The sequence below is a fragment of the Chiloscyllium plagiosum genome, unplaced genomic scaffold, assembly GCF_037043375.1.
Source record: "Chiloscyllium plagiosum isolate Xiang-an unplaced genomic scaffold, Cpla_swu_hap1 HiC_scaffold_30, whole genome shotgun sequence".
Classification (NCBI taxonomy): Eukaryota; Metazoa; Chordata; class Chondrichthyes; order Orectolobiformes; family Hemiscylliidae; genus Chiloscyllium; species Chiloscyllium plagiosum.
In genome coordinates, this window is record NW_028270168.1 from 37,483,829 (window position 1) to 37,503,096 (window position 19,268).

Sequence of the window (19,268 nt, forward strand, 5' to 3'; positions counted from 1 at the left end):
ATGGCAATTATGATAGATAACAGGAACTTGGAAATTATTAGAGAAAAATGAATCTTAGGAATGGCCAGGGAATGGTCAACAGGTTGTTTATATGTGACTCCAAAATACCATTCAGCAATAAACTTCCTGAAATGGAACAATAAAGGTTTTGAAACTGCACGTGACATGGGAGGTTGAGAAGGAGAAGATGGTGATATTAATCTGGCAGTGGCATTGTGTAAGTAACAATGAGCTTCAGATTAGTAATGAATGTTTACTTTGCAGATCCATTGAGTTACACAGTCTTGATGCATGCAGTGAATTAGTTTTAAAAAAGTTTCCCAGAGTTTCAAAGAATCAGAATTTGTGGGCGGCACGGTGGCACAGTGGTTAGCACTGCTGCCTCACAGCGCCAGAGACCCAGGTTCAATTCCTGCCTCAGGCGACTGACTATGTGGAGTTTGCACATTCTCCCCATGTCTGCGTGGGTTTCATCCGGGTGCTCCGGTTTCCTCCCACAGTCCAAAGATGTGCAGGTCAGGTGAATAGGCCATGCTAAATTGTCCGTTGTGTTAGGTAAGGGGTAAATGTAGGGGTGTGGGTGGCTTGCGCTTCGGCGGGTTGGTGTGAACTTGTTGGGCCGAAGGGCCTGTTTCCACACTGTAAAGTAATCTAATCTAAAGTAATCTAACCTAATCTTTCCTATAATGTAGAAGCAAGCCATTCAGCCCATCAAGTCCACACCAACCTTCGAAAGAGCATCCTATCCAGACGCACCCCCGTCCTTAATAAAGCTTGCATTTCCCATGGCTAACCCAGCTAGCCTGCACATCCTTGGGCATGATGGGCAATTTGTAATTTCAATCCACCTAAACCTGCACATCTTTGGATTGTGGGAGGAAATCGGAGCACCTGGAGGAAACCCAGACAGACACTGAAAGAATGCGAAAACGCCACACAGACAGATGCGCAAAGCTGGAATCAAACCAGGCCCCTGGCGTTGTGAGGCAGCAGCAACACCAACTAGTAAATGTTAAAATCAACTTAAAGAATTTGAGCGTTTCATCTGCTTCATACAGGGGGATGACAACACATTGAAGTCACTGAAAAGAAAGTCATTTCCAGTAAAATGTTTAGAGTAAATCACCTTATCAGTACAGATAGCATGCCAAGTGGAATATTTTTAATGTTTAGCAAGCCGTCTGTGAAAAAAGCTGAAATAAAACATGATACGGAATATGACAAGGCAATTGTTTTTACAAAGTTGGTGGGTTTACAGTTGACACAACCTGGACATTATTACATTCATTAACAAGATCTAAGTTCTCTGATCAAAAAAATTAAGCAAGTGTTATTGGCATCTGGAGATAAGAGTTTAATGGGGATAAAAATCAATTCAGCTTAAAACTGCACCAGCAATTTGTCTATCAATTAATTCACAGATTAAACATCGAATAAGGTTGAAGCAGTAGGATACAATGGGTAAGTTAAATATATAGAAGAGATCAGCAATATGTGTGATATTTGTCATTAAAAAAATCAGTAGACACCACCTCAGTTCAGAGTGTAGTGCTGGGAAAGCACAGCAGGACAGGCAGTATCCGATGAGCAGGAGAATCGAATTCCCGATGAAGGGCTTATGCCCAAAACGCTGACTCTCCTGCTCGTCAGATGCTGTTTGACCTGCTGTGCTTTTCCAGCACCACACTCATGACTCTAATCTTCAGCACCTGTAGTCCTTACTTTCGCCGAGTTGATTAACACCTCAGTTCATATTAAATCTCCCATTAGCTCGAGATTTTAACCAAGTTTGGGCAATTGGCCTTGAAGTATTGGTAAAGGAAAAATATACAGTAAAGAGAAAAGAATAATTGTGGACAAGGCAATGGATAAATAGAAAGGGTATGGGCTGAGAATATAGGCTAAATTCTGAATTAGAAATTGGACAGCGGAAAATTTGCCAATGGTGAACTTGAGCAAATACTTGCAAACAGAAACATTATTGGAATGAACACACTAGTGACGTCATCCTTTTTGAAATGGAGTGTGTGAAAGTATTCACGCAGCTAAATCTGATACCTTATAAATTTACAAGTTGTAAATTAACATCTGCCCTGGCATGGACAGTCCATGTGAAGAACTCACTGAAAATGGTTGGGGTTTAGAGTCTATATCAATTTGTTTTTGGGAGAAAATTAAAAATTCCTTTGGCAATGATGATCGTACCCTGGCTTGGGAAGGGAATACAATTAACACTGCATTTTCTGACCAGTCAAATGCAGAAAAAAAGGCATTCATTCATGTTGAAATTTCTGAGGACATTTAGTGAGCCTTACAACAACAGAAATACATTTTAATTCAGGCATATGGTACATTATAACGAAAGAAAGGCAAAAAAAAGTGAAAAGTCTGGTTAAGATATTAGATCATGATGGAATTACAGTGATATTACAGCATGACAAGCAAACTGTTCCAGTACACGTCTCAAGTTTAATTCACACTGATTACACATATTAGGAATCTTTATAAGTCATAAAAAAAACTGATGAGATACCATGCATTTCATGCTTCAATCATGAGGTCCAGACAGTGACAGATGGAGTGCTGACAGAAGATGGGTAAACTGATGCAGAAACACAAGGTCAGGTTATTTGCCCCAGAGGACAACAAGAGAAAGAAAGATGCTTTTACACCCAGGGAAGCGACAGACCATTTATGAAGCCTGATTGTACACTTAGACTGGACCTTATGCTTGATGTAACATATGTCACAAAACTAGTTCCTTTTTTTCTAAAAGCTGTTCCTTGACTCAAGGAGACTCTGTTCTTGATTTTTTTCAGAGGAGCAATAAACCAGGCTGGACTCCAATCAGTCTGGTTTGATACAGAGATGAAAAGGATTTTGAGAGGCCTTTTGTTTATATGTAAACAGAAGAGACTTCAGGCCAAAGTGGTCATGCTTTAGATGTGACCTGTGTAAAGAGAGGAGGGTGGTCAGCTCTCTAGCTAGCTGAGATGATCTGAGCAGGTTTTAGTTCAGTCTGAACTGGCAAGTTCAACAGGGAGCTGTGTGGAAACTCCCTCTCTTTTCTGCCCTTCAACTGTTAGCATGTGTTCCATTGATACTGGTTTTTAAAGAGAGTTTGTCTTTTGGGACTATTGTGTGTATTCGGAATAGCATAACTAAGTCCAGCTGGATAGGTTAAGTTCTGTATGGGTTCTTTATTCTGTTCTTTGCGTTTCATTGTGTAATTTTGTGAATAAATGTATTGTCTGTTTTAAAATCTAGTAGTCAACCTAGCTATCTTACTGCAGGTGATTTTCACTGTACACTTAGCAAACCAAATTGAAAAGTTATTGGTCTGGCACTGCCTGCTAAGAATGTTTAGAGTGGTCTGGCCTAGTTCATATATTAGAGCTGACTATTATGGCAAAGCACACCACTGCTGGTGAAATCGAGAACAAATTTAGTTTTAAAGACAATAAATTTTGGAAATGCAGACTCACGTTTGAAGAAACAAAGTTAGTCCTTTTTTAGCAATGCTGCATATGCCAATTTTCTGGGTGGTTATTTGATAACAATGGTTCATCATATCTTTGGTGAGAAAGAATGATAAACGTTGTCTGCTGGCCTCAGAAGCCAATGAAAAAAAATAAGGCAGCTGATAATGCCTTAACTGCTGAAACATTGGTGTACGCAGAAATTATGGACACAGGGTTTATCCAATATAATGAAATTCTATGCAAGAGAAAATCGGACAGAATCTATTTCAAGAATTTTATGTCAATAGATCTGCTCTTTGGGACAATGTACTTTTAACAAAGGGTATTGCTGAGAAGGATTCTAAGGAAATGCTAGAAATATGAGATTTTCAAAATGAAGTGGAGAGATACAAGGCACCTTTTGTCCAACTGACTCACAGAAAGTGCAATTAGTTAAAGAAATTATCAGAAATCCTTGAAAAAGGATCGCTGATGATCTAAGGAGTCATAAAAACATGAAGCAAAACAAACACTTGTGATGAAAATTTGTAAAATTTTGTCATTTTATTGTTTGTTTCAAGAAAGGAGAGTACAGAGGGTTATATTGTAGAATAGATCTTGAATATGAAAAAATCTGTTTTTTTTCATTAGTTTAAAGAGAAGAGGGAAAGCAATCAGTACAGCTGATAACTGGGGTCAGTTGTGTAATTCAGTAAAGTTAAAAGAGAGAACAGGTCTTGCTTGGAGTGGACTGAGTTGTGTATTTGAATAATCCATAAACCTCCTGCAAGGAACAGACTGAAAACTGAATTGAAAACTCTGCTTCATGGACAATTAACCCAGATTGTAAGCCAAGTGTGAGAAGCTGATAACCTAACCCTCCCATAATTCCTTTATCTTTTATAAACCCCACTTACTTCATCATGAACTATCACTGCGTCTCTGTGCAATAATGCCACTTCAAACGCCCCATGAGTCATCCATGCCCCCCTCAACCACCTCCCATACCCATTCCCATGTACTAGGCCATATACTCTCTTTCCATCAAGCCTACTCATCCCCTATCCACACTCAACCACTTTCTACTTTGTATAGTAATCATAAGCCCTACAATAACATTAGGAAGATTGTCATGAAACAGTCAAAATTAATCGTCTTTCAAAAACCAGGTTCATAAATGGTCATCCAGGACTGATACAGTTAACGGTAAGGCTCTGGAGAGTGTTGCCGAACAAAGAGTCCCAGGAGTGCAGGTGCACAGTTCCTGCAGATAGACAGGGTGGTGAAGGCGGCATTTGGCACCTTTGCATTCACTGGCCAGTACATTGAGTAAAGGAGTTGGGATGTCATATTGTGGTTGTATGGGACACTGGTGAGGTCACTTTTATAACTGTGCATTCAATTCTGACCTCACTGCTCTAGGAGAGATGCTGCTAAACTTGAGGTGGCTCAGAAAAGATTTAGAAGGATGTCACTAGGATTGAAGGTTTTGAGCGATAGGGAGAGTCTGAATTTAAAAAGAAGGCTTGTTTTTTTTCTGGAGCGTTGGCTTTGTGGAGATTTACAAAATCAAGAGGGGCCTGAATAGGGTGAATAGCCAAGTTCTTTTTCCCAGTTAGGGAGTCCAAAACTACAAGGCACGGGGTTAAGGTGAGGGGGAAAAGATTTAATAGGGACCTGAGGGAGCAACATTTTCATGCAGGGAGTTGTATGTGTATGGAATGAGCTGCCAGAGGAGATGATGGAGGCTGGTATAATTACTGAATATAAAAGGCATCTGAATGGATATATGAATAGGAAGAGTTTAGAGGGATATGGGCCAAATGCTGGCAAATGGAACGAGATGAGATTTGGATACCTGCTCAGCGTGGATGACTTAGAAGAAAGTGCCTGTTTCGGTGCTATATAACTCTTACTCTAAATCCTTTTAAATGGTCATGGAGTAATATGATAAAAGCAAAAACCATGACAGGTGTGCCAACAATTCCTCTTGAGCTGAATCTCCTTATGGAGTTTGGAACACTGTTTTTTTTTTAGATTAGATGACAGTGTGGAAACAGGCCCTTCGGCCCAACAAGTCCACACCGACCCGCCGAAGCGCAACCCACCCAGACCCACTCGCCCACATTTACCCCTTCACCTAACACTATGGGCAATTTAGCATGGCCAATTCACCTGACCTGCATATTTTTGGATTGTGGGAGGAAACCGGAGCACCCGGAGGAAACCCACGCAGACACGGGGAGAATGTGCAAACTCCACACAGAGAGTCACCTGAGGCGGGAATTGAACCCGGGTCTCTGGTGCTGTGAGGCTGCAGTGTTAACCACTGTGCCACCATGCCACCCACTAGTTCAGCAGTTATAATTGGAGTCCACTGCACAGCTATACAAACAAAACTTTCTGAACTGAAGACCTTAAAGCTTTTGAGGTCTTTGAAAGATCTCAATCATCTGCTCAAGCTTCAAAATAGGGGGTCAGATGCCTGAGGTGCAAATTAAACAGATTAAATCACATGGGAAAACTGCAGAGTCACATCTGACTGCTAATACTTTTCAACTCAAAACAGCATCTTACTCATTGGATAATGTACTGTAACACATCTGAACATCTTTCTACTTTCACAAGGCCAGTCAATTAAATACTCACTTAACTTTACTCAACAAACCTACAGCGCTTATCATTGTATTAAAAATATATACTTAATTTGTCTTTAAATGCAGTTATTAATATCCATTAAACTTACCTGTTAAAAAGTTTTGAATTCCAGATTTTGGGTTCCTCCATAAATCACAAATCTTTTTAGATGCTATGATTCATTCTTCCTGCTGAAACAGGCCTGGCTCCATGAAAAACGACACAATGAACCTGGCAAAGGCCATGGTACAGCACGTACCCTTAAAAATGCCACATATCCAAAATGGGAATAGAGGGAGAAATTTTGAAATCGTCCACACACTATTTTTCAATTCCATCCAAGTTCATTTGAGCATAGATGGAGACATGAAAATCCAGCCACTAATCTGCAACATTTAGATGATGGGGAGAGGGGATTATGCAAGAAGATTTCATTTCCTGGATTTTCAGATAATTAGCTGATCTGAGCAATGTTACTTCAGTAAATGGAATGCCAAGGTTGGTAGAGAAAAGTTACATCCACTCATGGGGAAGAATAATTTACAGCCAGTCCTTAAGGAGTGAAAATAGAATACACTTCTCCACAAAGGGAGGGACTCTTCTTCATAACCAGCAATTAGATCACTTGATTCTTTTATATGTGACACTTTTGTTAATAAAAGATATTAAAGATATGACACAAAGGTGGATATTTGGAATTTAGAATACAGATGAGCCTATTTCTGTTCCCACGTTCCAAAGTATGTCTATACAGAGCTCAATTAATGTGTAAACACACACACACACAATGCTCTGTGCACTGTTTCAGGACACATCCACAGAGCTCTGTTTTGCAATGACATTGTCAATGATTTTCTACTACCTCATACTTACAGATCTACCACTCACTCAGATGTTTCCACTGCACAAACCTCTCACCAAAGCCTCAATGGACTACAGTTTTCACTACTGCATACAACATGACTACTCAACAACTTTGATCCTTCTCATTCTCCTAAACTCTTAATTCAGCCTGCCTTTTACCACTTCTAACTCACTCAGAGGAGACACCTTACCTACGGCTCATGAATAATGATGAACTGCTCTTCCATCCTCTTATCTCAAATCCTATCTCTCCCTTTGATCCATTGCAAGAAAAACTGACCCATCATGAATTTATGACTTCACAGCACTCCTAATGACCTAAAATCCTTGGATGGCTTGCACTTGACATGGCCCAATCTCTGGACTGCAAATATGTAGATCCCTACAATCTGGTAGGTCCAAGTGCCTGACTGTGTAGTCAGCTGAGCCTCTTGACTGACAGTGGTTGTAGCCCAAGTCCCTGTAGTGTAATCATCTGACAGTGGTTGTAGCACCTGATTGTATACTTCTTGACCCCATTAGCAATCCGCTTTTAATATTCACATATTGCTATTTGCTCAAAGGTTACACAATATGCTCATATGTAAACTGCTAATACATACTACGGTCTGGCATTGATGTAGTACCTGGCCACCTCCTTGACTGATGAGTACTCTTAAGTGAGAAACGTTACACCCCTCAACCTCTGCGCTAAAAAGCAATGCAAGCCACAGAGCACTAAAGATGTAATGCATTAAGAAATCAACATAATCAACACAGAGGTCAATAGCCTGTGGGTCAATGTGTGTGTGCAAAGAAAACAACATAAAGTAGATGCAGATTAGGCAGCCTCAAACATAAGCAGAAAGAATGTTAAGAATCATAAGATGCACCCTGTGGAGATAAAAGAGATGTGTGTGTATGTCTCGGTATGCAATGCAACCTAGCAGAAGCATGCAAGTGATTGATGTCCCTAAGTTCCAAAGTAAAGAGGTGAAGTGGTGTCAGACTTGAACTGAGTGACATGATGATATGCTGAGGCTGGTGGTCTGTGGATTATGACTTATATGGGAGATGGGTCGGAGGAGGATGGTGACCCTGGAGGGTGCATGGATGTTATAGTGAAGGAGTTGAATGGTGACCTTGACAAGCATTTAGTGAGCCACAGGCACCAGGCACTGACACTAAAGTTGGGATTTGTGCCATTGACCCTCTTCGGGAAAAGGAGACAAACTAGCATTGATGCATAAATAAGGCTTTAATGAGATGCAAATACATGGATATAAATAGTCACTGCTCATTGGCAAAATTTTGAAGTTGCCATTTAAGGCTTCACCGGATAATCGTAAAAGGTTTTCTCCACATTGAGATGATGACGCTTCATTTTCTCTATATTTTCCCACCTTTCTCATCTTGGCTCCAGTCATGGGAGGGGACAAAAGAAAGAGAGTTAGACTGGTCTCAAACCATTGGCTCTGATTCTCTGTCCATGGATACTGTCAGATTGGCTGAGCTTTTCCAGCAAATTTATATTTTTTAATTTCAGATTTCCAACATCTGCAGTATTTTACTTTTACTCAAGAAGAAGCTTCTGTTCTTAGACCTGGCTCTTATGGATCTGCCTTGTGCTAGTCAGAAGGTTGTGTGTTTCATTTCCCATTACAGCAATGTTTTTACAAATTATCCTCATAACTGCAAAACAAAACTTGGACAAAATATGCTTTTTTTTATCAGCAATGAAAAGTTATTTCATTACTTCTTTATATTTCCAGTTTTATTTTGTAATTTCATGATCACAATGTCACAAGTATTAATTGTCTTTCTTCGGTCAAAGCTGACATAAATTCTGAGGGAAAAATAAACAAGCATTGGTTGCAACGTTTGGGCTAAAGTTTTGGCACTGAGTAAACTCTGCAGGCCTACAGAAATAGAAATTCTATGGAAATGATTCCCACAAGCATGCATTTCACCCCAGGATGACACAGTGGTTGAGATGGTATGGGAAAAATCAAAGTGGCAAAAGGGCTTATGTGCAGATGAGGCATTCTTGGGTTGTTGAGAAATGAAGCCTTGCAGATCTAACAATCTGTTGAACAACTGGTTCATAAAATCATAGAAATCCTATAGTGCGGAAGCAGGCCATTTAGCCCATCCTGCCCACACTTGACTTTCCAAAGAGTGTCCCACCAGACCCACACCTCTATCCTATCCTTGTAACCCTGCACTTCCCATGGCCAATCCATCTAACCTGCACATCTTTGGACTGTGGGATGAAACCGGAACATCCAGAGGAAGCCCACACAGAGATGGAGAGAATTTGCCAACTCCACACAGACAGATGCCCAAGGGTGAAATCAAACCCGGGTCCCTGGCATTGTGAGCCACTATGCCTCTCACTGGGTTGAAGTTTTAAAGTAGCAAAGTGGGCCTTTAACCAGCCCTGACACAACATTTGTTTGCTTTCATGAAACACTTTTTGAATCAGTGGGCTAGAAGTGTGAGGAACTCTATTGAATCTACAATAACATGTCGTAAGGATTTTTTTTCAAGGCGACAAGAAATGGCTTTTCAGTCAACATATTCCATCAGAGGGTGTTTGTCATTTTACTCTAACTCACTGCTATAGCCCATTGATTGTTCTGTTTTCAAAGGCCTGGACAGTTAGGTAACTTCAAATCGTCACACATAAACAAATCTTGCCTACCCTTCACAAGTGTTTACCCATAAAATTGCCATTTCGCATTGTGTTCAAACTCTTGGAACAGCACAAATAGAGTCTCCTTGAATTTGGGACAAATTTCAATGAAATTGTTAAATTCAAATTTCCTGCCATGTAACTCATGCCCAATCACTTCCAGAAAACTTGTTTTTCGTGAAATGATGAATGGACTTCTATATCCAGATTCTGCTGACTATTGACATAGTAGACCAAACTGCATGAAAATTCAGCTCTTACATTCTCATCCCTAACTTTAAATCTGTTTGTGGCCTTTTGATTTCCTACTTCTCTTCACTCCTCTGAACCAACAACTTACTCCTCTGTCTGAATTCTAATTTCCTCTCACTTTCTCCCATATTTTTGGCAATGATTTTGGTCTCAGGTTCTCCAGGATCCCCCGGCTTAGTTTCTTGTTCTGTGATCTTGTCAGCATTTTGTAAACACCTCACTATTGTTACATACATTTTTTTTTGATGAACAGTGTATGTGCTGATAGTTTCAATGTCATTAACAATCGTCTCCTGGCTCAACTGAGCACAATGTATGCTAAGTAAACCTTTTTCTTCCAGAACACTAGAAGAACTTCCACTACTAACTAAGTTTCGTATTTCTACTTCCCACATTAGTCAACTGTATGACAGTTCTTGAGTGAGCTTGTGAACTTAAACTCGAAAGTAATTGTAGGCAATTTTGCCACAGGCTTAGCACATTTTCTTATCTTCTGTTTTAACAGATTTATTGGTCTATTTCAAAGGCCAGTTGCTGTTTGCTCTAAAATAGCATTAACAGTTGTCATATAACATAATTACATTGAACAATTGCCTCCTAATATCACCAACAGCAATTTTATATGTTGCCGTTAAAAAAGGTGCAACTGCAGGCTGATTTGTGCTTTGGGCATAACAATATTAAAAAAATCAACCAAGATCTTTGATGACAAGAAATTCAAACCGTTACTAATAACTTGTCCCTTTCTGTCACCCAAACTCAGGATTATAAAATCTCTTACACAGAACATCGATGTACATCACACTTTTTTACCCCATACCACTTGCAGTGTGAACATGTCTTTTATGCGTCTTGGAATTGCTTCATTTGGAATCCCTTAAACTCTGATTTCTGGTTCTCAATTTGTTTGTGAGAGGGGGACAGTTTCTCTCCTGCATTCTGTCTGGACCCCTCATTATGTTGAAACTTTGAATAAATGAACCCTCAGCCTTTTCCTCTCTAAGGAATGCAGTCTCAGTTTCACCAATCTTTCCTCATTACTGAAGTATCTCATCCCTGGAATCATTTTTGGGAACCACTTCTGCACCATTTCCAAAGCATTCACATCCTTCGTGAAGTGTTGCATTCAGAACTGCATACAATATTCCAGCTGAGGTCAAACAGTGTCCATCATAAGTTCAGCATAACGTTCCTGCTCTTGTACTCTATGGCTTTATTAATGAAGCCTCCTGCATATTTTAGTTTTAAAACAGTTCTTTCTGTCTTGCCTCATTTAATGACTTATGCACATACACAGCCAGGTCAGTCTGCCTTGCACACACTTCAGAATAGTACCATTTATTGTAAACGGTGTCTCTATTTTAATTGTATGGAAACATCACCACTCATTTCTCCACATTGAACTTCATCTGTCTCCTATCTGGACACTCTGCCAACTTGGAGAAATTGAGGACTGTAGGTGCTGGAGATCAGAGTCAAAAAGTGAGGTGCTGGAAAAGCACAGCCAGTCGGACAGCATCCGAGGAGCAGGAGAATCGACGTTTCGAGCATAAATTCTTCATCAGCAATGTATGATTTCCTAATGAAGAGCTTATGCTCGAAAAGTCGACTGTCTTGCTCCTCAGATGCTGTCTGACCAGCTGTGCTTTTCCAGCACCACACTTTTTCACTCTGCTAACTTTTGAATATCTTTTTGAAGTTCTACACTTTACTCTTTCTGGTTTACAATTTTTAGAAAGTTTCTGTGATCCACAAATTTTAAAACTGTACTCTGCACAGCATGCCTAGAAATTTATATATTTCAGGAAATGCAAGTGTCCGAACTCTGACCTCTGGGGAACTCCATGACAAAGCCATCCTTCAGCCTGGAAAATATCTATCAAATATTTTTCTAGAAGTTCATGTACATCACACTGACAGCCTTGCCCTTATCAACCTTTGCTGTTGCCTCTTCAAAAAAAAACTCTACAACTGACTACTAGGAAGTCTGTGATGGTGATAAGCTTTGTACACATTCTGATCTTCCCTCATGCTCTTAAAAATCACCCTTGGCTATTAATGAGAAAACATTTTCCACAACTATTTCTGTTCATACTCAGGTACAATTTGCATTGTTTAGGTACAAAACAATTGGATTTTTTTTTATTATTAATGATTCCATCTTAATTTTTAAGTATTTGGTCCTGAAAATGTCTCCAGTAGATTTTTTTAAACCTGAAACACCTATAAACTATCAACTGTACACATCTTTAAACATACAAAAATGACAGTGATGCCAAACACGAAGAGTGAGATTCTCTGTGGTATTTTTGAGTTTTTTAAATCAAATAAAAATCAAATTGTTGTGGAAATAATGCGAATCAATCATTCACAAATCCAACCTATAATCTTTCACATGTTACTTTTCTACTTGTTTTTGCATCCTTCATACCTTGACTGAAATGAAAGGAATTTGCATTTGAAGCAAACTTCAAAAAGAGTTCTAAAAGGTCACTTAGATATTTCAAATGATAAATACACGCACAAATTAAACCTGCTGATCCAAGTGCTTCTTACCTGAAATCCACACCTGTTCTTTTCCCCCATTCAGGAACTCCTGGGTCAGGACACATATTATAACCCTGTGCTGTTCCTGCTTGAGTCACTATAAAGAAAATAGATATATTTATGTGAAATCTTTACAAATACCAATTTTTTTAGTGATCTTTCCTCCAATTCCTCCAAACTACAACTATTGATTAATGAATAAGATATCACTACAAATAAACCCTATCATCAATAAAACAGCTTGGTGGTCTAATTTTAACTGGTGAACCAAATGATGATTTAGAGTGGCACAGCGGCTCAGTGGTTAGCACTGCTGCCTCATAGCACAAAGGACGTGGGTTTGATTCCTGCCTTGGGCCACTGTCTGTGTGGAGTTTGCACATTCTCCCTGTGTCTGTGTGGGTTTCCTTAGGGTGCTCCGGTTTCCTCCCACAATCCAAAGATGTGCAGGTCAGATGAATTGGCCATGCTAAATTGCCCATAGTATTAAGTGTTTAAGTGAGAGGTAAATGTACGGGGGTGGGTTGCTGTTTGGAAGGTCAGTGTGGACTTGTTGGGCCAAATGACCTGTTTCCATACTGTAGGGGATCTAATGACTCATTTCTTGTTTAATCTTGATGCATTTACTTTACTATTGATTCTCTCATTAGAATATTCTGCTTTTACTTGCTATATGAATCTCTCACGTGCAAGTAATATATGTTAATATGTAATACATTAACCAAAATTTTAATGTTAAATTTGCCCTTACAAAATCAGAAGCATTCCTTTATGGGCGCTCAAACTTGTTGGTCATACTACTGATTCAAAGTAATTTAATTTCACATGGTAGTGTAATATTCCATCGTGCACAATTTTGACAGCATTATTAATCCATGTCAAGTAGATGTGCTGACAGCAAGGTTAAAATACATTTACAATTACATTTTCCATACTCTCACTTGTACACTACCAGAGATAATTAAATCACTTGATTTCAACAATTGATTGATGTCATGAAAATAAGTAAGTCAGAGATGAAAGTGAAATACAGGGTATCATGCACACCAGTCTGCAAAACATAATCAGCTATAAACATGAACACTCTTTCACTCTCTGCAGCTGCTGCACGACCTACTGAGTCTTTCCAGCATTTGTTTTTCTTTATTTAGTATGCCATAAAAGAATTAGCTGATGGACAAAAAAAAATGCCTTTTATTAAGTTGAAAAAAAAATTAAATGGAATTAAAGCTGAATAATTTAAGAAGGGGGCGGCACAGTGGCTCAATGGTTAGCACTGCTGCCTCACAGCACCAGGGTACCAGTTCGATTCCAGCCTCGGTTGATTGTGTGGAGTTTGCACATTCTCCCTGTGTCTGTGTGGGTTTCCTCCCACAGTCACAAAGATGTGCAGGTCAGGTGAATTGGCCATGCTAAATTGCCCATAGTGCTAGGTGCATTAATCAGAGGGAAATGGGTCTGGGTGGGTTACTCTTCAGAGGGTCCGTGTGCACTGGTTGGGGCAGAGGCCCTGTTTCCACACTGTAGGGAATCTAATCTAAAACTAACTTCACAATCAATTTTTAACATTCCCCTAATTTGTACAGCTGGTTGGCTTCATGTTTAATATGTGCATGTCAACAACTGCACATTGTATAGGATGTACTAAACAAAAAACAACAGGTCTATTTTTATAACTACAACACACTCTGGTAATGTGGCTTGCAAATATGAATTATAATGCTCATACGATGGTGTCACAGCTTGGCCTGTGCCTGACAATTTTTGAACATTTAACAAAAACAAAGATGATTACTCTGTGGGTGTTCAATTCGTGTTGCAAGCCAATGTTTTGCAGAATTGTAAAGTGGGATAGTCATACAACTGAGCTTGTCCAGACAGTGAGTGATGTTGCGCTTGAATGTAGTTAAGTGTAAAATATGAACTTTAAATAACAACAATGCTACCAGCAGAAAGACACAAGGCACAGATAAGTAGAGTGTTAATAATTAAGTTAAAAAAAAACTACGTCCTTCAAAATTGCAGCTTCCAGCATTCAGTTTTCACAAACATAGTTGCAAACTACAGTTTTCAGAAAATATGTTCAGCAGTGAAAGCTTTGGACAACGTTAACTTCAGTACACCAGTTAAAAATCTGGAATGATGTAAACACAGGGAGATTATAAAAATCCCATTGGCTTTGCAAAACGTAAACCAACTCAACGTATAAAGGAAAAAATAATGAACACAATCATAACTGGAAACTGTAGAAAACAATAAAATCCAAATGCCACCTCAGCAATCTACAAGAATAACAGCTGCTGATGTATTTACACTGGAACCTGAAAATCATACAAACACATGTTGATTGTTGATAGACAAATGGTGAAGGGCATGAAAATGAGTTTTGACACATGTTGATTTAAAATTGCTATATAGCTCAAGCTCATGCATATTTACAGTGGACAAGGGGCAACAGTGTCAGTGGATAGTTATGATTTTTATGCCTCAAGTTTCGAACATTTTATCATAGAACATAGAACAATACAGTGCAGAACAGGCATTTCGGCCCTGGATGTTGCACCGACCTGTGAACTAATGCGAGCCCATCCCCCATCATCATCCATATGCTTGTCCAAGGACTGTTTAAATGCCCCTAATGTGGCTGAATTTGCAGCTATGCTCCTTCATACAAGTCGATGTCATCATCCTCGGAAAAAGACTCTCACTGTCTACCCTATCTAATCCTCTGATCATCTTGTATGTCTCTTAGCTTTCTTCTCTCCAATGAGAACAGACCCAAGTCCCTCAGCCTTTCCTCATAAGACTTTCCCTCCAAACCATGCAACATCCTCATAAATCTCCTCTTCCAGTGCTTCCACATCCTTCCTATAATGGGGTGACCAGAACTATACAAAATATTCCAAGTGAGACCGCACACATGTTTTGTACAGTTGCAGCATGACATCACGGCTCTGGGACTCAATCCCTCTACCAATAAAACCTAACACACTGTACGCCTTCTTAACAGACTGCTGGGTGGCAATCTTCAAGGATCTATGTACATGGACACCAAGATCCCTCTGCACCTCTATACTACCAAGAATCCTTCCATAAACCCAGTATTCTGCCTTCCTGTTATTTTTCTCAAAGTGAATCACCTCACATGTATCTGCAATGAACTCTATTTGCCATCTCTCAGCCCAATTCTGCAGTTTATCCAAGTCCCCCTGCAACCTGCAACACTCTTCCACACCATCCAACACTCCACCAACTTTAGTGTCATCTGCAAACTTACTAACCCATCCACCTATGCCTGCATCCAAGTCATTTATGAAAATGACAAACAGCAGTGGCCAGAAAACAGATCCTTGTGACACACCACTAGTAACTGGACTTCAGACTGAATATTTTTCATCAACCACCACTCACTGCCTTCTTACGGAAAGCCAGTTTCTAATCCAAACTGTTAAATCATCCTCAATCCCATGCCTCTGCATTTTCTCCAAAAGCCTATCATGTGGAACATTATCAAAGGCTTTAACTGAAATCCATGTACACAACATCAACTGCCCTATCCTCATCCATGTGCTTGGGCACCTTCTCAAAACTTCAATGAGGTTTGTGAGACACGACCTGCCCTTGACGAAACCATATTGACGATCTCCAGTCAAATTGTTGTTTGCTAGATGATTATAAATCCTATCTCTTATAATCCTTTCTAAAACTTTTCCTACAACAGACGGAAGGCTCACTGGTCTATAATTATCTGGGTCATCTCTACTGCCCTTCTTGAATAAGGGCACAACATTTGTAATCCTCCAGTCCTCTGGTACTAAACCTGTAGACAATGACAACTCAAAGACCAAGGCCAAAGGCTCTGTCATCTCCTTCTTAGCTTCCCAGAGAATCCTCGGATAAATCCCATCCGGCCCAGGGGACTTATCTACTTTCATACCTTCTAGAATTGATAATACCTCCTCCTTACTAACGTCAATCCTTTCTAGTCTAATAGCCCATATCTCAGTCTTCTCCTCTACAATAATCTCCTTTTCCCGAGTGAAAACAGGTGAGAAATATTCGTTTAGCACCTCTCCAGTCTCCACAGGGTCCACACACAAGCTCCCACTTCTGTCTTTGACTGGCCCTATTCCTACCCTCGTCATCCTTTTATTCCTCACATACCTATAAAAAGCCTTAAGGTTGCCTTTTATTCCACCTGCTAAAGACTGCTCATGTCATGTCCCCTCCTTGCTCTTCTTAACTCTCTCCCTAAATCCTTCTTAGCTAATGTGTAACCTCCATCGCCTCATCTGAACCATTTTATCTTGACGTCACATCAACCTCTCTCTTCCGCTTAACAAGAGATATAATTTCTTTAGTAAACCGCGGTTCCCTTACCTTATCACTTCCTTCCTGCCTGACAGGGACATACCTATTAAGAACACACAATATTTGTTCCTTAAACCAGCTCCACATTTCGATTGAGCCTGTCCCTGCATTTTTCTCCTCCATTCTATGTCTCCTAAGTCTTGCCCAATTGCATTATAATTGCCGCTCCCCCATCTGTAACTCTTACCCTGTGGCAAGTACCTATCTCTTTCCATCACTAAACTAATCATAACTAAATGATGGTCACTTTCTCCAAAGTGCTCACCTACCACTAAATCGAACACCTGGCCTTAATCCTTACTAAGTACCAGATCCATTGTGGTCTCCCCTCTTGCCGGCCCTTCGACATATTGTGTCAAGAAACCTTCCTGCACACATTGGAAAAAAACTGATCCATCTGATGTACTAGAGCTATAGCATTTCCAGTCAATGTTGGGGGAAGTGAAAGACCCCATAATGACCACCCTGTTCCTTTCACTCCTACCCAGTTGTCATTTTTGCTCCTCCACATCCCTGGAACTTTGCAGAGGCCTACAAAACACTCCCAGCAGTGTGACCTCTCCTCTCCTGTTTCTAAACTCAGCCTGTATCACCTCAGTAGATGAGTCCTCGTCAAAAGTTCTTTCAGCCCCGTTATACTGTTCTTGATTCATGAATTTGTTAGAGAATAACTGGGCAAGATCTGCAGGTGAAGCAGGATAAGAAAATCCAGCCTTGAAAAATAAATAATATTTTCTGTATAAATTTTAACAAATGTTGGCTTTAGGACTTCAAAAATATATTTTTCTTATTCTTGGAAAATTGGGTCATACACAGCAGAGGTAATTAGAGAAGGTCGTTCACATTTTGTTCCCTCACAAATGTCATGCTACCAACCAGCTGATGGGGTCACTGGTCAGGACTCTGCTGACCTTCAAAAGGAACTGAACATCATTAAAGCACATGGGATTTCTGTGACCAAGACAGGAAATATTAAGAAATCTTGAGTCAGGAAATTTCTTGACTTGACATTTCTGACTCAGTTTAAAGGGCTATATTACAACTAATCTTTCAAGTTAAAAATCACACAACACCAGGTTATAATCAGTTAGCTAGTCTGATGAAGGGGCAGCTACCTGATGATAGAGGAGTGCTCCAAAAGCCAGTGCTTCCAAATAAACCTGTTGGACTGTAACCTGGTGTTGTGTGTTTTTTAACTTTGTCCAACCCAGTCCAACACTGGCACCTCCTCATCGTAACTCATCTTTACTTCAGTAGAGGCAGTGATGGAATAGAGTTAGGCCTGTGGGCCCCTAAAGACATCCATGGCAGTCAGCATGCTGACAATGGTTCGTGGTTTGCCTGGGAGGATATGGACCACATATAATGGAAAAGTGAGGCTGATTTCATGGAGATTGCCAGGTGCTATGAAATGCCTACTCCTGTAATGGTTCCAATAAAGTCAGGAGTATTGGGTGCAGGGTTGCTACCTGCAAATGAACACCTGCACCGGCAAAAATATTCAGTGCTGAGAACAAGGGTGGGAATCTTGAACCTATCTTGCATATTTTTCAATGGTACAGGAGTCCTCTTAATTCTGCAACAATCCAGGCCTACAATGCTAATGAACAGAATCCAGCACAGGTTTATACTAAATGACAGAATGTACTTGGGGCTATTAGTATGTAAAGCAAAGGAGTAAAACAAAATCTTCCAGTGACGCAGCTGGAGGTACCAGAGATACTGGACATCTTAAGTATTATGTGAAAAGAAAAATGAAAGAGAGAAATACAGAGAAGCAAAATTACAGAAAAATCCTCAGTGAAAATGGAATGAAGATGGGAGAAGGGAAAGCAAGAGAGTGAAATCCATAGATTACAAAGATGAAATGATGACCAGACAGGCTAAGAAAATAGATAGATTACAATTGGACCTCAAGATCACGTCCTTGGAAATATTGTTGGAAACTGATGTAACCAGGTAGAGTTGCACATAAGGAAAACAATTGCTAAGGGCAACCAAGTAAATCAGCAAAGTGGTAGAATTAGGTCAGACATATACAGCAGGAAAGCAAGAAAGTTTTTTAAAGTTATTTAACAGATTACCGGAACACATTATGTTAATAGAGGATAAATAAGACAATAGAAGCAATAGACAACAGCTCTCAGGGGACTGGATTCCCATCTGTATCCTCAATAAAGACCTCAGCTAAATATGGATGAGGAAAACCATTTGGACCACATTACCTTACCTTTCAATAAAAGCATCAAATTTCCCTTGACATTATCATAGTATAGACACAGTAGAAAATCAAAATTGAAAATTTATTGAAGAGAGAAAAAAAACACATAGACTTAGGACAAAATCTTCCCCTCCAAGATCACATTCCCATCCTGCCCCAAGTTGAAACCCCTTGAGTTATCAAATAACGGCCTGAGGGGTAACTTTTTCACACAGATGGTGGTGTACGTATGGAATGAGGT

At 39.8% G+C, this 19,268-nt stretch overlaps 1 protein-coding gene across 1 annotated transcript in view; it reads right to left on the reverse strand.

The window, feature by feature from the left end:
• The window catches only part of LOC122563724 (CUB and sushi domain-containing protein 2), a 616,258-nt gene that overhangs the window by 546,594 nt on the left and 50,396 nt on the right, over positions 1–19,268 (reverse strand). The window contains exon 3 of the mRNA XM_087976898.1: positions 12,445–12,532. Coding sequence (XP_087833024.1) covers positions 12,445–12,532 — 88 coding nt within the window. The remainder of the gene's footprint in view (positions 1–12,444; positions 12,533–19,268) is intronic.